This window comes from Oryctolagus cuniculus, chromosome X (genome assembly GCF_964237555.1).
Source record: "Oryctolagus cuniculus chromosome X, mOryCun1.1, whole genome shotgun sequence".
Lineage (NCBI taxonomy): Eukaryota > Metazoa > Chordata > Mammalia > Lagomorpha > Leporidae > Oryctolagus > Oryctolagus cuniculus.
Window position 1 is genome coordinate 102,745,659 of NC_091453.1, and position 21,967 is coordinate 102,767,625.

General features: G+C 37.7%; 1 protein-coding gene across 7 annotated transcripts in view; it reads right to left on the reverse strand.

Moving 5' to 3' along the window:
- Positions 1–21,967, reverse strand: part of TENM1 (teneurin transmembrane protein 1) — an 867,710-nt gene that overhangs the window by 583,853 nt on the left and 261,890 nt on the right. For all 7 annotated transcript variants that reach the window (XM_051827786.2, XM_051827790.2, XM_051827788.2 and 4 more), the window contains one exon: positions 14,573–14,853. In XM_051827786.2, coding sequence (XP_051683746.1) covers positions 14,573–14,789 — 217 coding nt within the window. In that variant the 5' untranslated portion in view covers positions 14,790–14,853. The remainder of the gene's footprint in view (positions 1–14,572; positions 14,854–21,967) is intronic.

Below are 21,967 nucleotides of genomic sequence, written 5' to 3' on the forward strand. Positions count from 1 at the left end.
TACTTAACTGTGGTCCTTTTCTAATCTCTGTGTTTTTAAGCTTTGTTTTAGTGAAGGTGCAAGAGTTATACGAAAAGAGTAACTTAGAAGAAGTCTGGGGGCTGACGTTGTGGCTCACTTGGTTAATCCACCGCCTGCGGTGCCAGCATCCCATATGGGCGCCGGGTTCTAGTCCTGGTTGCTCCTCTTCCAGTTCAGCTCTCTGTTGTGGCCCAGGAGGGCAGAGGAGGATGGCCCAGATGCTTGGGCACCTGCACATGCATGGGAGACCAGGAAGAAGCACCTGTTTCCTGGTTTCTGATTGCGTAGCTCTGGCCGTAGCAGCCATCTGGGGAGTCAATCAACAGAGGGAAGACTGTTCTCTCTCTCTCTCTCTCTCTCTCTCTCTCTCACTGTCTAACTCTATCTGTCAAATAAATAAATAAAAAAAGAAGTCTGTTTAACTTGTGGAAAAGGCAATTTCCTAATGACACTCTTATGGAATCCAGATGTCATGTACTATGATGTGAATGGAAGGGGAGAGGGAGTGGATAAGGGGAGGGTTGCGGGTTGGAGGGACGTTATGGGGGGGAAGCCATTATAATCCACATTCTGTACTTTGGAAATTTATATTCATTAAATAAAAGTAAAAAAAAATCTTAAAAAAATACAAATGTGAGAGTATTCAGTATGTATATGAATGCATAAGTCTAATAACAGAAGGTTCCAAACTTTATATTAAAATGTAAATTTTGATTCCAAAATACATAAGTACATGCAAATAACAGTTACACACATTTATTTTATATCTTTTTTTTTTTTTTTGGACAGGCAGAGTGGACAGTGAGAGATAGAGACAGAGAGAAAGGGCTTCCTTTTGCCGTTGGTTCACCCTTCAATGGCTGCTGCAGCTGGCGCGCTGCGGCCGGCTACCACGCTGATCCAAAGGCAGGAGCCAGGTGCTTCTCCTGGTCTCCCATGGGGTGCAGGGCCCAAGTACTTGGGCCATCCTCCACTGCACTCCCTGGCCATAGCAGAGAGCTGGCCTGGAAGAGGGGCAATCGGGACAGAATCTGGCGCCCCGATTGGGACTAGAACCCAGTGTGCCGGCACTGCAGGCAGGGGATTAGCCTAGTGAGCCACGGCGCCGGCCTATTTTATATCATCTTATCAGTATAGTACAACCATAGTTAACAAAAAAAAAAATAAGAAGAAGCCTTATTTAACTGGAATATCTCCCTTTCTATACACTCCTGATAGTTGGCATTGATAAGAATGAAACAAATGTCAAGAATACAAAGCCACCTCCAAGCTTTCAGGTTCTCTTTATTTCTACATTGAGGCCATTCATCAATGGTATCTGTGTCTGTAGTTCAGTGCAATAAAAGTGGAAGTACCTGAGCAGAATAATGGACTTCTCCACAAAAACAAAGTCTTAAACTACTCCACATCCAAACCCAAATCTACAAATTAAGTCATGGAAAAGGGCAGATTCATACATTTTAGGAAGCTTTTCATCAATGAATTTTAGGCTAACCCTTGTTAACTGCAAAGGTTATGAACTTAAACTTCAGTTGTATCTCAACTTGATTTTTATGGTATGACAAAGCATTAAATACTGAAGCTACCATATGCTTATCTACTCAGACAAGCCTTTTGTAAAAACAAAGTATCATATGCCAAAACTACCTCATACTTCTCTATGAAAAGTAAAAAACAAATATATAGCAATAAAAGTGGTCAATATTTAAATCTGAGACTCTTTCCAATTTAATTTACCAAATGATCAATGATATATATTTAATAAATTCAATTGTCTAATAAGTATTAATTGAACAACTATTATGTGCCAAATACTTTCCAAGTTCAAAAGTAAATTCTAAAAGCACAATGGCTGAAAGCACAGTGGTACAACCAGTCCATTTGTACTTTCAAAAGTTACTTATTTGAAAGACAGAGAGCAAAGTGAGAGTGACAGCTAGTGTGTGTGTGTGTGTGTGTGTGTGTGTGTGTGAGAGAGAGAGAGAGAGCACGCGCGAGCGAGCAAGCAAAATACAAACACAAAGCTCACATCTGCCAATTCACTACCCAAATGTCCACAATGACTAGAGCTATCCAGGGCTGAGATAAGCAGCTGGGAACTCAATCCAAGTCTCCCATGTGGGCAGCAGGAACCTAATTACTTGAGCCATCACTGCTACCTCCAAGGGTCTGTATTGGCAGGGAGCTGTGTATCAAACCCAGGAACTCTGATGTGGGGTATGGGCATCTTAACCAGATGCTATGCTATGCTACTAGGATAAACGATTGCCCTCAACCAACTTAAGTTTTTGAGTCAAGTTGATCAGATATATTCCACACTCCATTGGCCTGATGCATTGGTCCTGCCAATCATGGTGTGGATTGGAAAGAACACACTGACTATCTTGGCTGTGTGTTACAGTTAGGATGTTTCAAAATCAGCTTTATTGTCATCTATCCAAGTGTGAGTCTAAGGGAAACCATTGAGAAACACAAAGCTTGCCAACGACTACTACTTGCCAAGTATACCTGGGGTTTAGTGTATTTGGGACGGGAAGCCACAGGAGAAATATGAGGCATCAGTATCCATGCATGCCTTTTAGATGCTGCTATGCATGGCTTCTTTCCTGTTTTGTTTCTCCATTATTACATACAACTATTCATTGCTTAAGAAAATGCAATCAATAGAAAAAAATTAGAGTGCAATTTCATTATAAATTGCTTTACCTCATTATTCCATATAACATGCACACACAAACCTATATATGCATGTATACATAAATTTATATAGCTAATTACTAAACATATTACATAAATACATATTATATATAATACATATAGATCACACAATAAAATTCTGCAGTCTTGTGACCATCCCATTTATCAAAACCACAAATTACTTTTTTTCAATTAGTTCAGGTGATCTGGGACCATATTTATTGATTAAATTGAGGCATGTTAGCATTCGGCCTAGTTTTATGTCAATGTGATAGTTTTTTTTTTTTTTACGTGTTTTTGAAACTCCAGGTTTGAACTATGAATAAGAAGACCTAATTGGTCTTGAGTAGTGAAGCTTTGTAAATGTCTCAGTTGAAGCTTGAGAAATGATTCTTAACCCAAACCTTTAAATTCTATGAAAGATCTGGGCGTGCCATTATTTCTTTAGCCTTTGAGCTCATTTCTAACTTCTTTCTTCCATGAGATAAAAGATACAAAGGGTCATTTGTTCAAATAGTTAGGCTCAACAGTAATGAAATTAAATACCTCATGTGTTACAGGAATGATTGGCACCAAAATAGCACTGCATATGGTTCAGTTTATACTGGAGGGATAGCAGAATCCTCAGCTTTGGGTATTTAGGCTTCAAATGAGAATATTTCCAAGGTTTCAGGGGATTCAAGATTTATCATCTGTCACCTCTAGACCCTTTCAGAATTATAATGAGAAAGAAAAGTGCTGAAGATAAATAGAATTTATTTGTATATGGAGCCAGTTCTGCATCACAGATGACCAAAAAATCAGAATAACAGTTTTTTTGACAAGAGGATTTTCTGACAGGACATGTTGGCATACCTCATAGTTACGCCTTTGCAGATATTTAAAACTGCTTTTGACTGTTCCCATGAATATAAAGCTAGACTTCAAAATTTCAATTCTGAGTCCATCTCAAATCTTTATAATAAAAAAAAAAAGAATCAGCATGTAGTATGGACATAGTCTCAATCAAGCCTGTGAACTAAAACCCTTCAAGATTCCACAGAGGTTTCCTATTATGCATTGAACCATATCCATGCCTTTTTACTTTACTTTTTAGGTTTAGCAACTGCTTCCCTCTACATTTCACTAACCTCTTTTTAAAAATAATTCTTCAACAGTCTCTCTGCTTCAGCTATGTTATCTATTGTGTTTCTCATTCAAATGATCTGACTTGCCCTTGTCTTTGTGCCTTTGTGTAAACCACATAATAAATGGGCCCTAAAGTGTTAAAAGGAAAATAGAAACCTTTTTTTCCCCAGTCTTCATAATCCCAGGGACATATATCGCCTTTGATCCTGCCCGGTGACTGGGTGATTGAAGCAATTCAAAATGAGGAACCAAATTATGTATCCAATAATGGATAGCTGCTTTGTTTCCCAGGGATAGTCATCTGTGTGACACTTAGCCAGGGAATCAGTTTTTCCTTCTGAAATTACGTAGATCCTCAAAGAAAATACATAGTTACACCGAGTAAAGAGCTGTTTAAAAGAGAAACCACAATCATCCCCCATATTATGGTGAAGTTTCAAGTCTAGATTTAGGAAGAATCATTAAAGGGATGAGCATACTATTAAGCAAAGTGGCTCAGAGACAGAGAGTAGAAATGGAGAGTGCCTGCAGAGGCAAGAGTTATTTTCAGACTGAGAGCAAAAAGCTATGTGACCTCAGAAGCAGCAAGATAAAAGAAGTGAGAAACTGACCTAACTATTCATGTCTAAAGAATGTCTGCCAAGAAGAAGCTTGATGATTGAAGATAAAATCAAACTTGGGAAATACATCTATATTTAGTGTGATTCTATATTGTTTCATAGAATTAGTTTAAGAATTTACATAGAGAATTACTTCAACCAAATGAAGGTCTACTAGGTAATGTCTACCATTTGTTAAAAAAATGGTACCTAGGAAGAATTGTGGCTATCTTTACTCCTAGCTCACTAATAATGAAGAAAAAGGAAGTTTTACAGAAATGATAACCTTCAGAAAGATTCTTGAAGGTGCAATTTCTATACTGCACCACTGGAATAATCCCTCATACATTTCTCCACTTAACTGCCTCCTTTCTATTCTCTAACACTGGGTTCCAAACTTGCCCATACTCACTCTCTCTCTCTCTCACTCTCTCTCTCTCTCTCTCTCTCTCTCTGCACTTCTCAGCATAACTTGAAAATATCATTGATGTGTAGGGTTGTGTTGTATAAATATTTATGAAAGGAAATAGTGCCTTTCTTATTAAAAACAAAACCCAAACTGTCTATGAATTTGGCATTAGTTGGAAAACTTCCTGGTTGTTGATGATAACAGTAAATCAAGATGACATAATGCTAAAAGAAGCCGAACTTCGGAGGCAGAGATCACTGCCTGGCAGCCTCCCACTCCTATGCTCCTGTAGATTCTCCTGTTACTGCTAAATCTTCAAGTATCTAAGTTTCAGTAAGTGGAGTGAAATGCTCTTAGGAGAAAGTATTAACAAATGGCCTATGGATACAGAAAACCTTCAAGGGCTTCCTGAAATCCATGAAATATGTGGCAAATATCATGTTTATATTTTTTTCTGAAAAGAGTTTTGATTAGATTCTCAAACGCATTTAGTAGTGTCCTCCCATCTACTGCTAAGAAGAACTATTACTCCACTCATTGATAGCCACTGGAGGATTTTCAGAACAGTATAATCTGATTTGTGTTTTAGAAATATGTCTAGTAATAGTATAGAAGAGATTCTGGAGTTTCCCTTTTGTTGGAAGGGGAAAGAAAATTTAATACATAAAATACATATCCTATCTCCCTTAAATCCATTATACAGAGTGACACTCCAAAAGAATAGGATATCCAACTTCAGTTGGGCACTCAATACTGTTTGGAAAACATTTTTACCAATGATAACAGCTATCTGGAATTCACAGCACAGTGTGGATATCATCTACTAGAGATGTATCTATAGTTTAGGGGAAAGAACATAGGCTTTAGTCAGAAGCCATGCATTTATATCTTAGGTCTACTACTTACTCGAGCTATGTGACTCTATAATAGTGGCCTACTCAAAAACTTCTCTCAATACTCATCTGAAGCTCGTAACTGGATCTATGTATTTAGCAGATAATGTTGTCTCTTATTTATCCAACAAAATTGAGATCATTAAGACATTAAGTTCTTCTTACTCCATTGTAGAATGTACTTCCTGTCTCAGAGGAAGCATGCAAGTTCTCCTTTCAGAGCCTTTCCTTCCACCTGAGATCCTGACACATTATCCAAAAGATCTCACTCCAGAAATTACATTCCTGTGCACTCTTCAAATCCTTGTCATCTGGCCTCTTTCCCTAATATTGGAACTGCTTACTCTAAAGCCACGGATCCCAATTTTGGATGCCTACTGAAATCTCCTCAGGAGTTTTTTTTTTTAATGCCTGGATGGCACTCCCCACAAATTCTGATTGCAAATTCCAGTTAAGTTGGATAATCTGTGGTTTAAAGTCAGCAAAGTCCTGCTAAATTATCTGCTTCACTGCCTTTTGTCCATTTTCATTCTACTTGTTAATTCTGATGCACATGAAGATGTTAGTTCTGCCTTTGCTGTTGTAATACCATTTCCTTTTGTTTCTTCTCAGACACCTCAATATCAACGCTTTTTCTCTGCTTAGTGTTTTAAATCCAGGTGCTTCTCATGGTTTCAGACTCGATTCTCGTTATTTCTGAATCTACATATGTTGCACTGGATGATCTCTTCTATAGTTTCAAGAACCTATTTACACTTCTTTGGAAAATGACATTGGAATTTTGATAGGAACTACATTAAATATGTCAACTGATTTGAGTAATAGGGATTTTTTAATTTATTTGACAGATAGAGTTAGACAGTGAAGGAGAGAGGGAGAGAGAGAGAGAGAGACAGACAGACAGAAAGGTCTTCCCTCCATTGATTCACCCCCCAAATGGCTGCTATGGCCGGAGCTACGCTGATCTGAAGTCGGAGCCAGAAGCTTCTTCCTAGTCTCCCACGTGGGTGCAGGGGCCCAAGGACTTGGGCCATCCTCCACTGCCCTCCTGGGCCACAGCAGAGAGCCAGACTGGAAAAGGAGCAACCAGGACTAGAACCCGGCGCCCTTATGCGATGCTGGCACTGCAGGCATAGGATTAACCAAGTGAGCCATGGTGCCGGTCCCAGTGATAGGGATATTTTCAAAATGTCTCGCAACACATGCACAGACAAAAGCACATGCACATATGTAAACACACATAATGACATTTAATTAAACCTGAGATCTGAATTTATGGCTTTCTATCTGTGCTTAGTAGTTACGGCAATGGGCTCTACTGTCAGACTTCCTGGTGCTAATCCCCATTCTATCATTTCCTACCCCTACATTACTGGGAAAGAATCTCAGTGTCTTACTTTATTGATTTGTAAAATGGGTATAACAATGATGCTAACCTGATAGTATTGTTGGAAAATTTAAATAGCATAACCTACTTAAAGTACCTTACTCAATGTCTGGTGGTAGATAACTGTTAGGTGATTTTCTATAATCATTGTCATCATTCTTAAGTAGGTATTCTAGCTTCTAGACCTCAATAGTATTTTACTTATAATACTATTGCTACACCAATAATATTGCATCACTATTGTTGATTTATACCTGCCTTCCCAACTGCTCTCTGAATACTCTGAGGTCAAAGACTACTTCTTATTCACCAATATTTCTGCAGAGCTGAACACAGAAGTTGGCACAGAAAAGAAGATCATGTATTGGAAATAGGTTTTATCTTTTGCCAACTCTGATTGATTGACAATGCTTGCTTGGAATGCTGTGTTGGAAAGAATGTGAGGCTGCATCTGGGCTCAACAACAAAGAGCAGCATGATTAATCAGGGATGTCTACACGGGGTGGGTAGAGGGAGCAAGGGCACAAGTGTCATGGGTAGTCCATTCCAGCTTTAGATGCGATATAGTAAATGTTTTCTGAATAAGTTTCCCTGAACAAATGTTATTGGCTGAAAGACACGAGCTGATTGGAATTGTTGCTAAATAACTTTGTTAATTTCCTCTGATAGCCTCTGCTCATCCAAGGAGGTCAGTATAAATTTCTATGCCACAAACTTATGACAACTAGGATCATAACATGTTCACAGCAGAAAATTCATTACATGTGATCAAATGCTGTTGAAATTTTCATTTTATAGGCATTGCTTCATTACATTATACCTGCCATCTGTGACCTTTAAAACATAAATATAGATCTGAAGATTAAGGGTTCTTTCAAGACTTTTGCAGCAATTGTTATCCAAACTGTTTAAATATGAGCAAAAAATAATTTAAACTACTGCTAAATGCTTGAAATAAAAATAGAGAAATATGCTTTTTGAAGTTGGCCTTCTGTCTATTCCTTGAACCCACAAGTGTGGCAATGTGTGCTTATGCCTTCTATTGTGGGAAGAAGCGACTCATGAACCTGAAACAAGGAGCAGGAACTTAACAGTCAACTAATGTCCATTTATCTCAAGATGAACCTCATCCACCAGTTCCAGCACCTGGCACATAGTTGACATCAAATGAATGTTCATGCATAAATGAATGGATGGATGGATGGATGGATGGATGGAAGAATGGATGAATGATAGAAAATCTGTGCTTTCCATGTAATCTTGGTAAATACAAGCTGGCAGTTTAAAAATTTCCCACCAGGTGGCGATAATGTGAGATATAGGTTCAGTTTGCAATCCTGAAGAGGAAAACAACCAACCAACCAACTGAACAAACAAAAACAATAGTAGTAGAAAAAGAAGCCACAAAAGAGCAGGGTAAAAAGGAAGAAACCAAATGTATGTGGCAGCTGTTGTATGTGAGGAGCCTATGATATTGTGGGATTTGTAACAAGTACTCTCCATATCTCCTTTTTATGCATGAGTGACTTTTCATTCATAATTACTTTGCAGTAAAATGGCTACATTCAAAACTAATCTATATAAAATTATAGAGTAATTATCACAACTAAAATTATTATCCTTGGTTTACATATACATATACTTACATTTTAATTTGATTCATCCTAATTCCTTAGTTAATTGATACTCCCTTGAAAGTAAGGTTGCTTGGGAACAATTGCTAGCCTGTGTGCCTCCAGCAAATCTACCTTGCTATTCAATCTGCCAAAAGTCATATAAAGTAAGCCTGCCTAGAGATCATTCATCTGTTAGTAAATAATTGTGAATTACAATAGATTACAGACCATCCTTTAATTCACAAAGTTTTAGAAGATTTAAAAAAATCAGTTTTAGAATCTGGCACTTGACATGTGTGGAGGTGAAGGTTGCTGTTTTCTTGGCAAATAAAGATAAGAGGGTGAACTTGATACTTCAGATAGATCAAGTGTTTCGTCAAGTATTTTCCCTCAACGACTCCTGAATTAGGTAAAACATTAATTTCCCAAAAACGTGGAAATAAATTGACTCAGGAATATTTCATGATAAATTATAAACCATAGCATCTGCTTTTTGTTTTTGATGTTAATCAGGTTGATAAGGCATTTAACCTCCTTGTAAACCCTTAAGAGAGATTGCTATTTTTGAGTGCCTACACATTTTCACACTTGTGATGAAAATTAATCTTTATCATGACCTCCTGATGTAGGTATTGAGGCAGGTAGTACAGGGCAGAATGAGGGCTTTGAAGCTATAGACTCCATTTCCAGTTTCAACTCTCATTACTTCCTATAGGTGGAACCTCTGGCAAATTTTTGGTGTCTAAACTCAGTGTCTAAACTCAGATCCTTTCTGATCTGAAACTAAATGATTGTCCAAGAATCCAAAATGTATATACACTTTAAAGTATCATTTTGTATATGATAAATACAATTTTATCTGCCGAATTAAATAAAATTAGGGCCCAGTGAGTGACACAATGGGTAAGGCTGCTGCCTACAACAGCAGCATCCCATACGACTGCCAGTTGGATCCTGGTTGCTCCACTTCTGATCCAGCTCGCTGCTAATATGCTTGGAAATAAAGAAGACAGTCCAAGTGCTTGGGCCCCTACACCCACGTGGGAGACCTAGAAGAAGCTCCTGGCTTTGGCCTGGCCCTGCCCTGGCATTGCAGCCATCTGAGGAGTAAATCAGTGGATAGAAGTGCTCTCTCTCGCTTGCTCGCTTGCTCTCTCTCTCTCACTGCGCCATTCAAATAACATTAATGTCTAAAATATAAATAAAATTTGAAAGATAATGAGTTAAGCTCATTTTATTTTATTTTTATTAGATACCATCACTGACAAATATTTGTGAAAATTAAGAATGGTTTCTCTTACTTATAGACAGAACACACGGAATAAAACAACAAAGATAATCCGAGTCCTCAAAGAAAAGATATTTGGACTATTTTGCCTAACGAGGGGTAATTCATTTCTCCCCAAAAAGGGTACATAATTTCTCCATAGACGAGTAGGTCAGTGGAGGATGAGATCTCAAGTTTCCAGACTTTTGGCTTCTGAATCTATATAAATGAGTGCACTGAAGGATGGCTAAAAATATAAATAGGCTCAAAATGTGGATATGCCAGTTTATGGATGATAGATTCTGGTTCTTGTTCTTGGTTTTTTTCTAGACTTACCCTACATATAACCCATGGATGATATCATCCATCCCCAGGCATTTTCTACTCTAAGACACTGATGAGCCAGAGTATACTTATATCCATAGCCAAGATCTGTCCTGAACCTTAGACAACCATTTCCAACTGTCTGATGTCTGATGAGATAATCTACCTGGATGTCACAAAAGCATCTTAAACTTAACATTTCCAAAAAGAAACTCTGCCTCTTCCTTTCCAAACTTGCTCCTCTTACTCTGTTCTGGCTCTTGACAAATGGAACATCACCCTTCCAGGATACCAAACTTGAAACTTTAGAATCATCCTTGACTTTGTTACCTCTTTCAACTTCAATAAGCAACTTTGGCCACACTAATATCTCTTGAATGTTCCCTTCACCTCCACAGCCATTTTTATATCCTTTCATCACCATTCTTATCTTGAGTTAATTCCACGGCCACATATATTTTTCTCCTTGCAACTACATCACTCTCCTACCATGTTGGCTACATGTCTACAATTATCGCATGCTTTACTTATGCTAAATATTATAATTCATAACAGAACCCTTCCACAAATGAAAGCCTGATTTTCAATGCTTAAAGAAAATAATTTCTAACTTGGAAATGCAAGACTTCATGATCTGGCTCCAAGATCCCTTGATATAGTCATGTTGCATATTTACCTATTCCAATAGTTTTCATAGCTTTGTATTTTGCACCTGCTAATATAATTTCTTAAAATGTCTTGCTGGGAAACTCTTATTCAACTTTTAAGAAATAGATCCATTTTTTTTTCTTTTTATAGACCTCGATTTCCCTGAAGAAATTAGTTATTTCATCCTGTGTATTTCCATAGCATTTTGTTTTTCAGTAATGTAAGAACAATTATTACATTTAATTGCAATGAGTTATTTCCATATCATCATTTGGGCTTATTTTCACAACCACACTATGGATTTCATACAAGCAGCAGCAGACTCAGGGCATGACACTTATTAAGTGCTAAATGAATGATTATTGTGTAAAAAATATTTATTGAAAGGAAGTTAGGATAGTATCATAAAAGACAAAAACACTTCCTCCCAAATTCTTTATCACATTTTAGAAAGACAAAATCTGAAGTTGGTGAGCTCTTTATATGGATTCAGCATAAAATTATTCATAATTTAGGAACTGCCACCAGTGTGTGTTCTTATTTAAACTCGCAATATAGGTTAACCACTCTATTCACCAACCCTACAACCCACAACTCACAATTGTAAGTTCATCTTCTATAAGTACAAACATACAGAGAAATATTTTTATGGAAGGTATACATTACTTAAGGCATAACAAAGCCCCCCCCCCCCAAATTACCAAAACAAAATATTTTCTAATTGTCAGGCAGGCAGAAAAAGAAAATTGTTAGAACAAATGTCCACAGTCTTTGGCAGAAAAAAATAGGAATGATTAAAATGAATTTCTTGAAAACACAGAAATGAAACTTTTACCAATTATGTTAAGAGATAAAAATGAATAATATAGTTAATATCACAAACATGTAATGCATACCCAAATGCATGAATATCCTAAATCTTTAGCTCAATTTCAAGTTTTCCAAAATGTAACATTCCAGTGCTAATTAGAAAATGGTAGCTATCATTTGTAATAACTGCATTTGACATGGCAATAATTAAAAGTTTCCAGTGCATGACAAGCACTTGCGTTTCTGTAGATAATTCCTTTAAGACTATTAAAGGGCAAATAGTTCAGAGTTTCATTGAAAACAAAGTATTCTGGAAGGTCATGGGAGAAGAGGTCATCTACACAGTGGAGTAGAGATGACACAGCAAGGATTCAGTGGCACAGAATGCCTGTAAGCTATTCCTTGAAAGACAGCTTAATATGGATACGGGGGGATGGCAGGAAAGGGTATTACAAGAAAGAGGTAACAAAACAGTAAATGGATTCAAGAGGGATGAAGTGAGACCCAGGGAGATAAGATAGAACAAAGAAGTCTAGGTAAGGAATAAATGAAAGCAATGATAATGAAAATGAAGAGAAAATAGATTCGAGAGATGTAAAGATCAACTCTCCTTTTGAGGGAGCTGATTATTTGACAGTGTGTGGATTCACTGGAAAAATGGGGACATTGATAACATATGTCAGAGATTTAAAGAAGTGCTTCCATTTGAAATATATTGACTTAGAGTTTCCAACATGTTATTCATTTGCATATGCCCAGCAGGTGACTGAAAATTTAGAACTAGCATTTAGGAAATTGATTAGGACTGAAGATATCTGAAAGTCACCTAAATAGATGTGATCATTGAAGCCTTCTAAATAAAGGTGATTTCAGAGGCCTTGGACAGTGGTCTTCAGACATCAGAATTCCCTGGAGGGTTTATTAAACCATAAATAGATGGGTCCTAACCTCAGAGTTTCTGAATCAATAGGTCTGGGGTAGGTCTGAGACTGAATTTTTAGTAAGTTCTCTAGTTATGTTGTTGCTGGTTCACTGTCCATACTTTCAGAATCGCTGATCTATACAATCAAATCCATTTTATAGTCTCATTATTGACTTATTAAAAAGAATATTTCAATGACAGTCTTTTCTATATAGTTTCTAATACTATTTTTTTTTTTGACAGGCAGAGTTAGGCAGTGAGAGAGAGAGACACAGAGAGAAAGGTCTTCCTTTTCCATTGGTTTACCCTCTAAATGGCCGCTAAGGCTGGCGCACTGCGCTGATCCAAAGCCAGGAGCCAGGAGCTCCCTCCTGGTCTCCTGTGCGGGTGCAGGGCCCAATGACTTGGGCCATCCTCCACTGCACTCCCAGGACACAGCAGAGAGCTGAACTGGAAGAGGAGCAACCGGGACAGAATCTGGCGCCCCAACCGGGACTAGGGACTAGAAGCCGGTGTGCAGGCACCGCAGGCAGAGGATTAGCCTAGTGAGCTGCGGCGCTGGCCTCTAATACTATTTTTCAATTGAAAAGCAATAAGAAGCCATATTTTATCTATATTTTGATATTTTGCAAGGCAGAGTGACAGAGAGGAGAGAGAGAAAGAGATCTTTCATCTGCTGGTACACTCTCCAAATAGTGGCAACAGCCAGGTCTGGGCCAGACAGAAACCAGGAGCCAGAACTCCACCCTGCTCTCTCCTATTTGTGATAGGAACCCCAAGCACTTGGGCCATCTTCCAGTCTTCCCAGGCACATTAGCAGGGAGCTGGATCAGAAGCAGAGTAGATGTGATTCAAGCCAGCATTCTGAGATGTGGGTACCACCAGCAGGGGCATAACCTGCTGTGCCACAATGCCGGCCTCTACGTTTTTTTATTGGTTAAAACTGTCGGCCGGTGCCGCGGCTCACTAGGCTAATCCTCCACCTTGCAGCGCCGGCACACCGGGTTCTAGTCCCGGTCGGGGTGCCGGATTCTGTCCCGGTTGCCCCTCTTCCAGGCCAGCTCTCTGCTGTGGCCAGGGAGTGCAGTGGAGGATGGCCCAAGTGCTTGGGCCCTGCACCCCATGGGAGACCAGGAGAAGCACCTGGCTCCTGCCATCGGATCAGCGCGGTGCGCCGGCCGCAGAGCGCCAGCCACGGCGGCCATTGGAGAGTGAACCAACGGCAAAAGGAAGACCTTTCTCTCTGTCTCTCTCTCTCACTGTCCACTCTGCCTGTCAAAAAATAAAAATAAATAAAACTGTCTTATGAGTCCAAAATGGAGAAACCAAAGATGTCAAAGCAATTTGCTCCAAAATATCACTATAGTAGAAAGGGTTCCAAAAATGTCTTACTCTTCCTTTACAAAATTGCTGCTCCTTTTGATAGACTTTCTGAATCCTTTTTGGTAGTCTCCCCTTAAATTTTCTAGCTTTCTCAGTAACCAAATATGTATTTGGGACTTTTGTCCCATATAGCCAATGGCTTACAAAGCACTTAGATGTTTACTTTTCATCTTACTATAAATTATTTATCCTTCAGTCTGTAAATGGCTATTTGTAGGATCGGACAAATTTTGAATGCTCTGATAAGAGGATTGTTGCATCCAAATTCATGCATAATCCGTAGAAAGCACAGGAATCTACAACCTCAGCTGGGGTAGCATATGAAATGGATTTCCTGAGCATATGTAAGAGTACAAATTATTAACCAGTTAACATCAGCAAATGTTTTTTTGAAACCTAAATTTATGTAACAAGCATTCCCTAATGAAAAAGGATATTATTAGTTACACAAATCCAATAAAAATGTACCTTGAGTAGATTTCTCTACTTCTTTCCTCTTTCTGCTCTGGCTGTTGTAATTCATCCTCAGCTCTTGGTTGTACTCATGCAGAGTTTCCCTGGAGTTGTATGACTGTCTTGGTTTTCTTCCATCTTCACTCTCATCGGAAGAACTGGTATAAGCTAGATCCATTTCATGCTTGACTTTTGACAAAGGCTGGTAAGGTTTGCAATCTGTTTGCTCCATCTCTAATTAAGGAAGATCAGTTTCATGAACAAAAGGACAAGGAAGCCCTTTAAAGCAAGCAGTCCTGAAAGACAGAGGGAAAAACACAAGCCTTCTTAGATTTGTTATTTTGCGAGGAAACACATCTGGCAGATTCACAATTGGTCGTGATAATACTATCAAAGGAGTGAAGCAAAAGACAAACTAGATGACATGAGGCTAGCCGGAGGCAATAACACTCTGCTCATGCATATATTGTCAAGTATTTAGGATTAAGCTGGAGGTTGCAGCATCAGAAAATACTCAAGGTAAAAGAGAAAAATCCTTAAAAAAATATTTGATTTGGAATACAAATAAAGGATCGTGTTGTTTATGATATACATGTGTTTTTAATGTTAGATTTGGTGGTTAGATTTTAAAAAAATTTATTGGATATTAAAGTGGCAAGAGTACAAATATTAACCCAGCACATCCCTTGTTTGAAATGAAAACAAGTGAGAAAACTTTGTTCAGACAAAAATACATTCTTGCTTCTGGTTTTAATATTACATTTAAGACAGGGGCTCTGTAGAAGGAAGGGATTCTGAGTGAGAAAAGCAGCTACGAGAGTTCATGAAATGAAGTGTCCTTGAGGGGGACTGAGCTCTTTGTGTTCAATTTTGTGGCTTTGGAGTCTCAGGCCTGCAGAGCATTTTTAATGAGTTACGTGGTGGTAAACTTTTGTTCTCTCTAGTACTGAGAGGATGGAAACAACACTTGTGGTGACTATACGGCTTTGGGAGCAGCAGGACCTATATTGGGTTTAGAAATAGCACTGATAAATTTCATGAGAAATCACTGAAAGAACCCCCTTTCCTGAAAGAATGCTGAGCTAGGAGCCACTGCAGCTCTTAAGGCCAGGAAAGGCATTAGCTGCCCTACTTAGCACAGAGAGGTTTGAGGAGATCAAGTGCCATCTGAGATGTCAAAGTCCTCCGTAAACATAAAAGCCCTACAAAAATGTCCTGATTTTCATTCTTCACTTTATTTCATCATCACCATTTCTATCCACTGCTGCAAATTTGCAACTTGGTCCTTTTATACAATGTTAAAAAAAATAAAAAAGAACGTACTTTGAAGACAAATAACTTTGTAAGTTTAGCTTGCAATTAAAAATGACTCTTATTTTTCTTCAGTTCTTCATCATACATATTTTAAAGAAATCTCCACTCATTTGGATGATTCTTCTCTATTATGTTCGGCATCTAACTTCTTGGAATTCCTATTGCATTTAAGGCCAGCACGTAGAACACAGAAAAGACCCAATAAAGCCTTAATGATTGACTGGCATATATTAGATGGTAAGTATTGCTTTGTAGTATGAACAGTGTTTCACAAGTCAAGATCTTAGTTCCCTAACGAAATGTTAAGGTCTTTGAAGGCAAGATTTGAGTACTATGCCTCTGAATATCCCTCAAACCACTTAGCATTACTCTAGGCACATGCCCACAAATGAACCTACAGATTCCCAAAATGGCCTATGGAAACAGCTAGTTTGTTTTAATATCAGAGATGAGCATGATTACAAAGAAGGCAGGTAAACAAATACATACTAATGGTTCACCAACATCAATGATGTAATGTTATGCCATGCCATTACTTTATATACCATCTACACAATCCTACCTTTCCAATATGTACTTCCAGCATGGCTCTCTCCCCTGAACCACAGACTTAAATATCCAACTGCCTATTCAATGTCTCTACTTGGTTATACAAAATGTATCTTAGATTTAGTACCAACGGCAAAGGAAGACCTTTCTCTCTGTCTCTCTCACTGTCCACTCTGCCTGTCAAAAAAAAAAAAAAAAAAAAAGAAAAAAAAAACTCAGCTTCCCATTCCTCCTCAAACCTGCTCCACTCATAGTGTTCTCCATCTTGGTAGATAGTCCATTTTTTTTTTTTGGTTGATAAGCCCAAAGAACTTGAAGTCATCCTTGGCTCATTGCTCTCACACCCCACATGTATCCTGTTGGTACTACCTTTGAAATATATATAGAATCCACTCATATCACTCTACTTCCTCAGTACCAAGTTGATTAGAGCCATCGTCTCTCATCTGGATTATTGCAGTATTCTCCTAATTGGTCTTCTGATTGCACTATTCACCACTTATACACATTCTCTACACTTCAGATGGAAACTTGTAAAATCGAAGTTATGGAATATCTGCCTTTTGCTCAGAAGCAGCAATGGTGACCTATTTCCTTCAAAATAAAAATCCAAATCCTTACAATGGCCTACAAGGCCCTTACAAATTCTCTCTCTCTCTAGCCTAATCTTTCCAAACTCACCTCTTGATATTTTTCCCTGACTTCATGCACTCTAGCTAAACTAACCTTCTTACTGCTTCTGAAAAGACCAGGCAGGTTCTCACCTCAGAGCCCTTAAAATCTCTATTTAAAAACCACCAAAACTCAGTGTTCCACATACTCCTTTCTATCTTTCAAAACACTTATCACCAAATAACCTACTCTGTATTTTACTTATTGTCTGCTATCTGTCTCTCTCTCCATTAAAATGTAAGCTCCACGATGGTACTAACTTCATCTATTCACTGCTATATCATTCAGAATAAGCACAATATCTGGCATATAGTGGATATCAGATCAATAAGTGTTAGATGAATGAAAAATTGTTGAGTACTCTCAAGAGGGGGTAGAGAGAATGTGGAAATGAATAAGCCATAGTTTCTGCCCCCAAGGAACTATCAACCTAATGCAATAAATAAATTAAAAAAAAAAACTGTACCAAAAAAAAAAGAGAATAAAATAACTCTTACAAAGGAAAACCAAATAATATTTGAGCTCTAAAGATATAAAAGATTGGTTATGGAAAGTACTTGATTTCGTTTGTTTATCACCAACACTATCACAACAACCACGGAAATTCACTGAACATGCATATTATAAGTCACATTTTCCGTATCTTTGTTACTTGGTTCCCATGGCATGTTTTGCAGAAGGTGAATCGCTGTCTGAATTTTAGGCCTTGACTTTTTTACAAATAGTGCAAAGTGAGAATTGAATCAACAATGGACTTCCAGAGATACATATTGCAGCCAATTTTACCTAGAAAAAGAGGCATCAATAAAATTCACCTAACTTCATTTCAGCACATACATTTCTTTGTTCATTGAAGAATGAATGAATGTTCAATGAAAAGGGGTAGAGCCCTATTTTCCATATACAGCCATTGACAATGCAAAAAATCTACCGACTTTATAACTAAACTTTATAACGACCTTAATACAATGGTTTCTTTTATAATATGGATATTAATACATATTATTTTACTTTCTAAAGTATACTTTCCATTTATTCACTTGCTCTTTCCATTGAGTCTTTGGTTCACTTGGGTCAAGATAAACACTGTACAGGCATGGTCAGAGTAGTGTTCCTGCTTAAGCCTCAGTTGATTATGACTCTGTACTTAACACCATGCATTATATTTAAAAAAGAAAGCATCTCACTTCTAGTGCTTGTTGTTATATTTTATCAGATATGATTTATCATGCTAAAAGTACCTTTATGTTTATATATGGAAACTAGATACTCTCTTTTCCTTCAGTAAGTTTATTTGTAACATGTAAACTCCAGAGACAGAGACAGCGAGAGCACTTATTTTGAAAGACATAGCAGAGAACATCCATTTTGAACCATGACAAAAGAGAAATTTCCATGGCCGTTTTCAAAGTTTTAATCATTGTTAGTCACAGCCATAAATCAGCTAAGAATGTAAAATATATTCAAGGTCAGTGTGTGTCCTTGGAAGCAATGTTCTTTAAACCACAAAATCAGGGCCAGTGCTGTGGCACAGTGGGTTAATGCCCTGGCCTGAAGCGCCGGCATCCTATATGGGCGCTGGTTCTAGTCTCGGCTGCTCCTCTTCCGATCCAGCTCTCTGCTATGGCCTGGGAAAGCAGTAGAAGATGGCCCAAGTCCTTGGGCCCCTGTACCTGTGTGGGAAGCCCAAAAGAGGCTCCGGGCTTTGGATTGGTGCAGCTCCGGCTATTACGGCCATCTGGGGAGTGAACCAGTGGATGGAAGACCTCTCTGTCTCTACCTCTCTCTGTAACTCTGTCTTTCAAATAAATAAAATAAATATTTAAAAAAAAATAAACCACAAAATCAAGAGAAACGACTCTGCTCCTGTCTCTGACTCTCAACCGGAACATTTGTAATAAAATTTGGGTTAGCATACCCATATCATGTGGGAAATGTTCCAGTCTCTTTAAGTATATGATATGGTGGTATATACTGTGTGTACCTAGGGTTGTGGAGGTATATAACTGTGATCTTTGTCAAAGCCTTGAGAAGCACAGCTTGAAATTGCTGACCAATATTTCAGTTTCTGAATAATGGGAAAGTATAATCATGAAGGAAAAAGATTAATATTTTAAACCTAACTTTGAAAGCACAATTATGGAAAGTTGTTGTTCCAATTAATGCAGAGTAAAGCAAGATTCATATTTGCTTCAGTGACTTTTTCATTCAGAGCCCAACAAAGTATCCCGGAGGTCTGCTGTCACATAAATGCTATTTAGAAACTACGAGGATCCTGTCAACTCGGAAAAGGCAACTGTATTTATAATGCTATTCACATCACCACAATTTTTGTTTCTCTATGATTTTGCTAATGATAAACTTTCAAACAAAGCAAATGTGTACATAAAACACATGCTGCTCTGGAACAGAGTGAAAAAGAAGTCAATTATCCTTGCTACTGCACAAGTTATATTCAAAAAGGTCACATGGTATACATTTAAATGTCACCACCTGTGGTTTGCTCTTGGTTTTTCTTTTCTCTACTTGCTAAAAGATGAACTCCAAGTGGCTTCAGAAGACACCCATGGAGGTTTATGTTCATTTATTTAGTCATCACAAGACTAGAGAGAGACAACTTAGTATGTGGGATGGCAGAATTATCAAAATAACAATAGCAGCAGCAGCAGGAGTAGCAGTTAACTTATGATAGAAGTTGTCAGGTACCAGGTCCTGTTTTAGTGCTTTCCATATATTAATTTATTTAATTTCCATAGCATTCTGTGTGATAAGTACTATTTTCATGCCCATTTTACAGATAAAGTAAGCCAAGGACTGGAAATTAAGTGATTGGCCAAGGTTACACTGGTAGTAAACTGCAGAACTAGGATTTCAATTCTTATAATCTATAACAGCCAAACTCTTAACCACTATTCTCCATTGTCTTTCAAAGTAATGCCTGTATATATATATATATACACATATACATATATACATATGTGTATATACATATACATATATACATATGTGTATACACACACACACACACACATGAAATACTACTAAACCATAAATAATGAAATCCTGTCTTTCACAACAAAATGGGTGCAACTGCAGACAATTATGCTTAGGAAAATAAGCCAGTCTCAAAAAGACAAATATTATGGTTTCCCTTATTTGTGGTAACTGATATACAGAGTACAAAAAAATATATAATAGTGAAATCTACATTTTGAGATTTGATTATTGTTTACAGCCCTTGACTATACTCTTGAGGAACAGTGGTTTTTCTACTTACTACTTGTTGAATTCTTTATTTAGTGGAGGCTTAAGCTTATGATTATAAAGAAAATTGAAAGTATGTTGCTACAATTAAAAGCAAAATAAGAGGAGGAGGAGGAGGGAGGGTGGAAGGTAGGGTAGGGTGGGAAATATCAGTATGCTCTTAAAATTGTACATATGAATTTATTCCCTTTTTATAAATTAAAATTGTTTAAAGGAACAGCTGGCAGAGTGACCCTTGGTGAATCACTTTCACTCTCTCAGGGCCTTGTTTCTCTAAAGGTAAAAAACCAAGATTGGATTATTTCAAAGAATTCTTCCAGTTTTAACATTCCATGATTGTATAGGGAATTACAAGGAAGCTTGAATGGATTAAATAAATGGGATATTCAATATTCTAGGACCTGTTTATATTATCTACTATCACCATCCCCCCCCCCCCTTCCCTTTCTCCAACCTTCTCACACACACTCCAATCTGCTCTAGGGAAGTTGAAAGTATTGTTTTCAATCCATAAGTTTGTGAAAGTATTTATATGTTGAGGATAATGTTCTTTGTCTATCCTTTTATTTTCTTTCCACCTGTCATCTTTAATCACATATACTACCCTCCTGAAATGGATACCTGTTCCTGGGTTTACCCTCAACATGCACAGGCAAGTCCTATTCATAGCAGCTGCTTACATTGGAGCCTTCACCAAAAAGTTTCACTCCAATTCAGGGGAAAAAAGGATAAAGAGAACATTGCCTAAGGAGAGCATGCCTTTATAACACAACAGATAGAGGAAATGAGGTCACACAGTGCCCTGGGAATAGCTAGCAAAACAGTAGGGCGGGGAATGGGGAGGATTTTGTACTGTTTGGAAATATTATAACAATTTTTCCCCAATGAAGACTTTAACACTAATGCAGACTGACTTAGAAAAAAACTGCATTTAAGAAGCTCTTAAAAGGAATCTAAAACCCTGACTGATTATTCTCTTACCTTTTTTGTTTTTCTTAAGGAAACATAAGTAGTGAAGTACAGCAGGAAAAAAAAAAAGCAAGTTACAAAAGTAGCATAATTACATGATTCTTTGCAAGGCTGAGGGAGAAATCCCCCATAATCTTACCAGCCTGTAAGAGCAACTGCTGTCATGCTCATCCATTTCCTTCTAGTCAAAACATACAAAGTTTTTCATGTTGTTTCCTTCAGTCTAGATTTTGTTAAGTATGTTCTGCACAATTTCTATAACTATCATTTCTAATGGCTATGTAGAGTGGCTATACCACGATTTACATACACAGTCTCCTATTGTTGGGAATTTACATTCCTCTTCCCAATTTATGAGTATTGTAACAGAAGCCATATAAAGATACCATGAACATCTACAATATTTTTATGACTTCCTTAGGGTAGATTCCAAGAAGTTGAATTAATGAGCCAAAAGGTTTGAACATTTTTTGTGGCTTTGGGGGATTATAATGATTTACACTACTATTAGCAATGTGTGGGGACATGCTCTCCTTTCATTGTACCCTTGCCAACTTTGACTATTATTTTTAATGTCTACTTAAAATAAGTAAATTACTGGTGCTTTCTTTTAGTTTGCATTTCCTTGATAATTAGTGAGGC